General features: G+C 62.9%; 1 protein-coding gene across 2 annotated transcripts; it reads right to left on the reverse strand.

Annotated features, from left to right (window-relative positions):
* Positions 1-871: 871 nt before the first annotated feature.
* On the reverse strand, positions 872-6,767 carry MFAP2 (microfibril associated protein 2). 2 transcript variants are annotated; one of them, XM_012763123.2, is made up of 9 exons: positions 6,409-6,767; positions 4,266-4,343; positions 3,283-3,369; positions 3,049-3,075; positions 2,871-2,960; positions 2,708-2,752; positions 1,920-2,007; positions 1,591-1,664; positions 872-1,374 (listed from the first exon to the last, which is right to left on the reverse strand). In XM_012763123.2, exons 2-9 carry the CDS (start codon positions 4,300-4,302, stop codon positions 1,271-1,273), a joined length of 552 nt encoding a protein of 183 aa, XP_012618577.2. In that variant the 5' UTR covers positions 4,303-4,343; positions 6,409-6,767; the 3' UTR covers positions 872-1,270. The 2 variants fall into 2 exon arrangements, with proteins under 2 accessions (XP_012618577.2, XP_075866650.1); XM_076010535.1 differs by lacking the exon at positions 6,409-6,767 and having other exon boundaries at positions 4,266-4,348.
* Positions 6,768-8,866: the final 2,099 nt, after the last annotated feature.

Raw genomic sequence — 8,866 nt, forward strand, 5'->3', positions numbered from 1 at the left:
TGGTCAGTGACAGGCCTCCCAGGCAGCGTGGTGAACAAGGGCGGGGTTGGGAGTGAACACCACATCTTGCCCTGGCTCCACTGAGTGATCCTGGGCAAAGCTGCTTAACCTCTTGAGCCTCGGTTTGCCCATCTGTAAAATGGGAATCTGCCTCACAGGCTGGCTCTGAGGAAGATCCCAGAGGAGGTGCCCAGTCGGTGTCTGAGGGAGGAATGATGCTAGTCGTCGTCTGTTGGAGTCCAACAGCCAGATCCTGCCACTTGCAGCGGGTGGACCCTCAGGGGGCTTAGTTGCGCTAAGATGAGGCTATGACCTGTACCCACCGCATACGCCTGTTTGAGGGTTAAACAGGACAGTGTGCTGAGGCTCACGCAGAGCCGGGTCCCAGTGCCGCTCAGCGGTCCCAGTGCCGCTCAGAGGGCAGTATGGTGACACTTGCTCTGCTTTGTCTCAACTGCACTGGCCTCCCTGCTCCGCCCCCAAAAGCTCCGAACTCAGGTCCATCTGCCTCGACCTCCTGCCTCCCTGCCCCTGGGGGCAGCATCCTCTCTTGGCTGCATCCCTCTGGTGACAGGGACTCACACCTTCACCTCGCAGCCCTGGTAATGAGAAAGCCGCATCCCTGAAACTTTCCATTTCCCACCCAGCGCCTGCGACCGCACGCAGGGGCCAGCACATGCTGGCGTGGCTCCTGCTCCTGTGCAGGGCGGGGCTGATGCGGGTGGGCGGGTGGCTCGGGACTGTAGCAGCCACAGGCACAGGAGTAGCCCTTGCTCTTGGGGGGCTGGGGAGCCTCTCGGTGGGGACAGGCAGTGTTGGAGGCACCAGGCTGCCCCTTCTGTGCCCTCAACTGAAAAAGTGACTCTGAATCTTTTGTAAAAACTTGTTTTTAATTTTGTATAAAACAAACAAAGGTGGTCCATGCCCAGGGGCTGTAGGAAATCCAAGCAGACCAGCTGGGATGAGAGACATGGCCTACCTCGGGGGACTGTCCTCAGAAGGGCTGAGAAGGCCCCAGGGGTCCGGGTCCCCCAGAGAGGCCTGAGGTGTCCCCCCCAAGGGGGCAGAGACTGGGCAGTGGGGAGCCCCGGTCACGCCCCAGGAGTGGCCACAGGCTGGGAGTGGGGCCTGAGGCACCACGGCCCACGCCCCAGGGCTGCAGTCCACTAACTTTGTATACGATACAGGGAACAGGGAATGTGGGGACAGGAGAAAGCACCAGGTCGGGTGGGGCCGAGGCCCCTAGATCTGAGCAGGGCGGGGCTCCACCCTAGCAACCCCCGCAGCTCCTGGCGCAGGAGGCTGCCACAGACTGGCACAGGCCACTGCTGGCCATCACGCCACATTTGGAGAACTTGTCCCGACACAGGTCAGCTGTTGGCAGGGCGGGAGGGAGGCGGAGGCGGGGGTCAGTGTGTGGCGGGGTGATGGGAGCCGATACCCCTCCCCCACTCTGGCGCTGGGGCGGTGCTGAGGATGGACAGTAGCGAGGATGGGACCTCGGGGTGCCCTGGCAATGGCACATGCATGGCTGGCTAGGTAACGAAGTGGCCATGGGGCAGGGGACGCCTAGCGGAGGGGACTTCCTACCTCGGAGGAGCTCCTCGTGGGCACAGACTGTGCGGACACAGATCTCCTTGTTGACCACGTATACACGGCGGAGGCTGGGGGAGGAGGCCAGGAGGGGTCTCAGCTCCCCCTTCACCCACCCCCACTGGGACAGCCTGGACAGAACCTGGCATCAGAGCCCTGGAGTCAGGGTCCCAGGCCTGAGCTGCTCCACAGAGTTGAGCTCAACTTCTGGATTCACGATTTTTCCCAAACTCCCACCTTGGCTGGCCAGAGCCAGGTGTCCCCCACCCCCTTGGCCACCCTCATCCCCCCTAAAGTCCTCCCGATGACGGCCCACCTGTGCTCACCTATAGAAGCAGACCTCGTTGAGACACTGTTTGCAAGGCTTGTGTATGGAGTAGAGGCGGGTGCACGGGTACTGCTCCTCGCGGCAGTCTGGGTGACAGGTAGGGTCAGACCTGGCCCAGAGCTGGGGGGCAGCCCCCAACCTCACCCACCTGAGACTGGCTCTCAGGGTCTGGGTCCCGCCTGTCCCCTCAGGCCCAGCCCAGACCCCCACCTACACATGCCCCACACGCACGCACAGCGCTGCTGGGCGCCCGGGCCGCCAGCTTTGAGGCAGTGCATCGATTCCCTACCGCAGTTACCAGCACACGTTCAAACACACGCACGTTCTGCACGCACCCCGCACGGCCGTGGAAGTCCACGCCCACAGGCGCATGCAGTCACACCAGCTCACGCGAGGGCAAGCATGCGGATTCTCCTGCTCACGTGCATCTCATTCGCTCAGGTTCTTGGCTGGGGCAGTGCCAGGGCCCCTCCTGGCTGGCAGGAAGCCCCGGCACACCTCTCGCCTACCCCCCAGTGTCTGTGAGGAGAGGGGGCTCCACAGGCCCAGGCCAACTCAGCCTCCAGCCAGGCCCCTGGAGGCAGGCTGGGGTCTCCAGCAGCTGCCGGGAGGGGGCCTGGAGCTGCCAGCCTGAAGCAGGGGCACGTCTGCAAGCTCCCTCCGCCCCCATGTTACCTCCCAGCAAGGGCAGAGGCCTCTGTCCTACCAGCGCCGCCCCCCACTTCACCCCAACTTCAGAGGCTGGGGCTGCGCCTCCGTTTCTCCAGCCATCAGGAAAGCGCTTACCCAGAGGCCCGGGCTCCGTGGGCTCCGTCTCTGCGTTTCCTGGTTCTGGTGGAGAGAGAGAGACAGAGGCGGGAGAGAGCCCTGGGAGGGTCTGATGCACAGACCCCTACTTCCAGGGTGCTGGGGAGATGGGGGAGGGGTGGGAGCAGGGGCTGTGGCCTACCTGGGGTGGGGGCTGGGATGACTTCCTGTTGGACTTGCTGCTGGGACTGGAACTGGAACTGCTCCTCCTCAGAGGGCCGAGAAGTCACCTCTGCAACCAGGGGAGGGTGAGGGGGTCTGCTCCCTCCTTCCCCTCCCAGGGCCCGTGAGCCCCCCGACTCCAGCTGCCAGGCCTTTACCTTGGTAATCATAGTAGTCTGGGTTGTCTGCAAACAGAGAGAATGTGGAATCAGTGGGGGTCAGGCCAGCCCCTAGCCCCAGGGGCAAATGAGGTCACAACTAAGCCAGGGACCCACCACCAGGATTCCCCACAACCTGCCCCACCGGGTCCCTTGTTGAGCCACACATGTGGAGGGAGTCAGGCCTGGGTGACACAGCAGGGCTGGCAGAGACCCGGGGTGGAAGGCCCTTACCGATCTGGTCGCTGTAGTGTGTGTACTGGACGTGGTCAGGGAACGGTGGCAGCGGGTCCAGGTCATACTGGCCCTGAGCCAGCAGGCCTGCAATGGGAGGCAAGGCATGTGGGGGTGCCCCAAGGGGGGACAACAGGGGCCCTGAGGTGCTCTGGGGAGGGGCGGTGGGGGTCACTCTGGACCTGCATCACCTCCCTGACCGTTCCCTGCCCCGTCCCCCTCGCTGGCTGCCCTCAGGACTCAACATGCTCCTGTCTGCTGCTGGGCCTTTGCACTTGGCTCTCCCTGGGCCTGTGACACCTGGTCAGCTTCTCCTTCAGGTCTTAACTGAAACCACGGCTCTCCGGGGACACGTCCCTGGCCCACCATCTTCCTGCTGGTGTCCACCCAGCACCCAGGCAGTCTGCAGTGCATCGTGTCTACTTGTTCAGTATCTGCCTCCTCGCCCTAGAGGGCCAGCATGGGGAGGGCAGGGATCTGTCTGCCTAGTTCACTGCTGTTTCCCCAGGGCCCAGCCCAGTGCCTGGCACATAGTAGGAGCTCAACACTTATCTCGTGCATGAATGAATGAATGTTAGACACCTCAGGACCTTTGTGATGCTCACTGATATCTCATTTGGCCAATAGGGACCCCTTTGGGGTCAAGAATGTACAGGGTGGGAGGGCCCCAAACAGGTCTCCAAGCCAGGCCTCGGACTCCCCGCCAGGGGTGCTCCCTGCTTCTTCCCCCTGCTCCCAGGAGGGGCAGTGAGCAAGAGGAAAAGCGTGGATTTCTGATGCCCAGGGTGTGCCCACTCTCTGGGAGGCGGGGGGGGGGGGGGTGTAGGCCCAGGAGATGCCAGACAGCCAAGCCGGTGGCCCTGGTGGCTGAGGAGCTGAGTTTGGCCACAGAGCATGACAAAGGCTCACTGTGGGCTCCCCTCCACGAACCCCACTCCCACCCCACATGAGGGGAGCTACCCCTTGCCCCAGGAGTCACGTACCAGGCAGGAGGAGCAGGAAGAGGTAGGCAGTTCTCATGGCCACGGAGAGCGGCAGGCCGGGGTGGTGTCAGAGGACAGCTGGAGGAAGGGGAGTGGGGGAGCTGTGTCCAGGCCCATGGACCCAGGACCACAGAGCCCATTTCTGGTGCCCTGGATTCAGCCTGGAGAAGCAGGCCCCCCGAGCAGAAGCCAGGCATCTGGAAGGCTGGGGGGTCTGGGGGTCAGGACTACTTTAGAGGGACAGCTGGCCCATGCAGGTGGTTGGGTCACAAGGGACAAGGCCTCCAACCTGGCTCCAGGGCTGACAAACAGACCCCATCCTGCCCTTGACAAACAGACCCCACCCTGCCCTGATCACTGAGGGACATTTCTAATGCTCTGCCAGCCCTGATCGTTCTTGCCCCACCCACACCCATGCCCACCCCTCTGGCCCAGCACCTCCCCTGGTGTCCAGTGCTCCGACTATATGAGTCCCTGACCCCAGGCCCAGCCAGCATCATGGCCTGGGCTCAGCAGCCTGGGCCAAGCCCACCACCTGCTCCCAATTAGCCCCTGGGCCCGGAGCATCTAGCAAGGCAGGAAACCACGTGCACACGGCCCGGGGCCCCCAGGGCAGCCAGGCTGGGCAGGGCTCCCAGCCCCCAGAAGACTCCTCTCCTGCCAGGCCTCAGGCCTCCCAGGACCTGGCCGTCTTCACAGGCTCAGAGCCTGAGGTCTGTTCTGCAGGAGAGAGCACTTGGAATGGAGTCTGAGGGGGGCAGCGCCAGAGGGGGCCATGATGTCACCAGCCCAGGCGTGCAGAACACCCTGACGCTGCAGGGCCAGTGATGTGTGTGTAATTTTTGGGAGAAGGCACTGGTGCACACTTTTCACCAGGTTCCCGGCGTTCCAGAACCCCTGGTGGAGTCCGGCCTCCGGTCTTGGCTGCACAGCAGACTTGGCGGAGCCGCCAGGTCCCCACGTCCGGTCCCAGCTCAGTGGAGGGCCACCTCCAGACCACTGGCTTTCTGCAGTGAGCCCTGTGAGGGCCGAGCCCAGGGGCTCATCCATCCAGGGGGGCCCCTCCCTGCCCCGACAGGGGAAGTTCTTCCAGACAGCTAACTGGAAACACTAGCTTTGCTGTACTGCCCGCTGGGGACCTAGGACACGGGCCGAAACGTGGCCAGCGTCCCCCCTCCCACTCCTGAGACCTCCCTGACCCGTGCTGGGGCCATGCATCCAGCACCTCTGAGTGGGGGTGGGGTGGGGGAGCTGGGACTCAAGTTGCCCCAGAGGCAGGGGACATCTGGCTCCCCACACCCCACTCTGAAAACCCGGGGCCTCCTCCTGGCAAAGGGACTGGAGACCTAAAGATCCTTTCTTGCTGCCCCCCACGCCCGCATGGTCAGCCTGGCCTGCGGGGTCTCAAGGAGTTGGGGTGATGCCTCTCAGTGCCCGCCATGGAGTGTTGCTCCCCCAGGACTGGCACCCGGGCCCAGGGGCTGGCCTGGGGTTGTAGAGAGGAGTCAGTGTGGGGAAAGGCCAGGGGACCACACCTCCAAGAGCTTCTAGACAGGGGGTTTAGGGGTGTGGGGGTGGCCAGGACCTGCCCAGGAGGCTGCACCCCCACCTCGAGCCCCTTCCACAACTGCCTCCTTCCCCCCTCTGCATCCCAGGGAGGAGGGGAACAACGCCCGTCCTGGCTCAGACTGAGGGAGCGCTCTGCCTGCTCCAGAGGCCGGGCAGGGGGTGTCCCCGCAGGAGGAAACCAGATGTTGCAGCCGCACAGCTGGGAACAATCAGCCCGGAAACTTGCTGGGAGCTCCTAGAGCTCCACGGTCTCTGATCTCTCTTTGTCTCTCTGCGTCTCTGTCTCCGCTGCTCCCACAGGCCCCCTACCCCACCCGCCACATTCCAGCCTCCCCCGAGACAAAAGCCGCCTCATCCCCGACGTCCCCACCGCTGCCCCCCCAACTCGTGCTTCCTGCCCTTCCCAACTCGTGTCCTACCCCCAAAGCGACCCCAAACTTTTAGGGTGCCCCCTCGGCAGCTGCCCCCAGGATCTAGGGTCTGGAGAGGCCGGCGCCCCCCAAATCCTGGGGCCCCATCGACGTCCCTGCCTGCACCCCGAGTCCCCAGCCGCGAGCACCAGGCCCGCGCCTACCTGTCCGGGTCACTCCGCCGCCCGCTCCGAGTCTGCCCGCCAGAGCCGCCCCTGTGCCCGCTCCGAGCCCCCCTCCGGGCCCCCGACGGGCTGGCGCCCGCCCTCCAGCCCCGGATCCGCTGGGTCCTAACGCGAGCGGTCCGCCCAGGCCTCTGCGCCGCGCCCTCGGGGCTCCGACCCTCCTCTGCGGCCGCCCTGGGGGAGGAGGCGCCCGCCCAGCGGTGCGGCGTCTGTGCCAAGCGCTGCCTCCTCCTCACGTCGGGTCCTCACTCTATGCAACCAGGTGGGCCAGGTGGGTGACGTGGGTGTGCCACCCCATTGCACAGAGGGTGACACCGAGCTTCCCAAGCTGTCACCCAAGGCCACTCAACAGACAGTGAACCTTGCTCACCCTCTGGATTGTCCCAGCTTCCAGGACACCCTCCCTGGCCTGGTTTCCCTCCTGCCTCCCCAGTGGAGCCTCCCTAGCCAGCTCCTCCTCCTCCTGCGCCCCAGAGCTTGGCGCTGAAGCTGGGCTCCTAACCAGCATGGCCTTCAGCCCCTACCAGGCCCACGTGCCCCACGAGTGTCCCCTAGGCACATCCGACTCAACAAGCATCCAAGCCCAAATTCACAACCTCCTCACCCTCATCCAGACCTGGCCCTGGAGGTATTGCCAGGCCCAGGAATTGTCCCACTGGCCTTCCAGCACCCAGGCTTGCTCCCCTGCCCTCAGCCCCCCATCCAGCCCAGCGCCCAGCCGCCCAGTCCACGTCCCAGATACCTTCGGAGTCTGTCCACCGCGCCCGCCCTGCCTAAGCCCTTGCGGAGCTGCGTCACCATGCTTGCCAGCAGAGCCCGACCCTGTGGCTGAGCGCAGCCCTCAGGAAGAACGCCCTGAAGACCTTTTGCGGTAGGGACAGGTCCCCGCTGCCCTCGCTTGAATCGCTGCGTTTAGAAAAGGTGAGTTCAGTGATCCTGGCCCTTGCTGCTTCCTGTACAGAAGATAACATGGCAGGGTTGACAGCTATGCCTCTGTGTCCCCTCAGATGTACCCTCGCACCCAAACTGGGATGAGATTTTGCTCTAATGTGACTTCTGCACCTGCAGAGCCCCCACCCCCCCCACACACCTGTACGTCAGCTGTGGGCCGGAACATCGCTCCCACAGAAACACTCTGAAGCTCCCGCCTGCAATCTTCACTAAGGCTCCGAATGAAACTGGCTTTAATTCCTCAAAAGCCTGGTTTTCTTTAGCTTGCACCACCAATCATCTCCTGCCTGGCTCTGTGCCAGCCCCCGGTCTGGGCCTTCCCCCACGGGCCCTGCCCTCCCCACCCCCCTCAGATTATGGACACTTTCACTGGCTTCCAAGGGGCCGAGGATCAGGATTGAACTCACCGGTGGCCTCCGAGGACCCTGCCCTGTGCTGTGACCTGGCTCTGCCACCGTGTCCTCCTCCAATCATGGTGACTTCTTGGCAGTCTGTCACTTAACCTCTCCCCCTTCCTGCCACAGGGCCTTTGCCTAAGCTGTTTCTCTGGGAACACTGGCTGAGTCTCCATGTGGACACAGATCAAACCCTCCCTTCCTCAGGGAGCCTTCCCTTTCTCCTCCTTACCCGCTCTTGGGCGTTATTATTCACGGCTGTCTTACCCTGTGTCTGTGACTGTTTGAATTCTGTCCCCTTTCCTGCTGAGCCTGTTGGCCCCAGGCGGGCTCTGATGAGGTCTGTTTTTGCTCACTGGGCACAGCGAAGGCACATGCAGGCTCGGAGCAACAGTCCAGCAGACGTTTGTGTGATGAATGAATGAGCTGTGCACTCGGTTCTCCTGGGAGAGACTAGCTGGGTGGTGGGGGGATGGAGCTCCCCTGTCTCTTGGGCAGCCCTCAGCCCTGCCTGGCCATGGAGCCCAGGCCTGAGGCAGGGGTGAGTTGTGGGGGCTACAGGGTGGGAGATCAGGATGCTTCTGATTTAGACCCTAGGTCTTTGATTTCCTGCCTCCCCTGTAGAGTCTGAGTCCTTTTTATTTGAGGCAGAGTCTCGCTTTGTTGCCCAGGCTAGAGTGAGTGCCGTGGTGTCAGCCTAGCTCACAGCAACCTCAAACTCCTGGGCTCAAGCAATCCTCCTGCCTCAGCCTCCCAAGTAGCTGGGACGACAGGCATGCGCCACCATGCCCAGCTAATTTTTTCTATATATATATCAGTTGGTCAATTAATTTATTTCTATTTATAGTAGAGACGGGGTCTTGCTCAGGCTGGTTTCGAACTCCTGACCGCAAGCAATCTGCCCGACTCGGCCTCCCAGAGTGCTAGGATTACAGGTGTGAGCCACCACGCCCAGCCGAGTCTGAGTCCTTTAAAGCAGTGCTATGTCTTGCACATCATTTGTTCCCCGGTGCTGGTTTGTGGAATGAATTTTTGCCCACTCCCTGTGCCTTCTGCAGCATGGCAGGGACTTCTGTCACCTGGAGACAGTG

Source organism: Microcebus murinus, chromosome 2, assembly GCF_040939455.1.
Source record: "Microcebus murinus isolate Inina chromosome 2, M.murinus_Inina_mat1.0, whole genome shotgun sequence".
Classification (NCBI taxonomy): domain Eukaryota; kingdom Metazoa; phylum Chordata; class Mammalia; order Primates; family Cheirogaleidae; genus Microcebus; species Microcebus murinus.

Excerpts from the sequence above, each read along its gene's own strand:
- MFAP2 (XM_012763123.2), bottom strand. The coding sequence starts at position 4,302 with ATGAGAACTGCCTACCTCTTCCTGCTCCTCCTGCCTG. Across the intron at positions 1,665-1,919 it reads AACGAGGTCTGCTTCTATAG|CCTCCGCCGTGTATACGTGG; the intron begins GTGAGCACAGGT and ends CTCCTCCCCCAG. Across the intron at positions 1,375-1,590 it reads CCACGAGGAGCTCCTCCGAG|CTGACCTGTGTCGGGACAAG; the intron begins GTAGGAAGTCCC and ends CCCTGCCAACAG.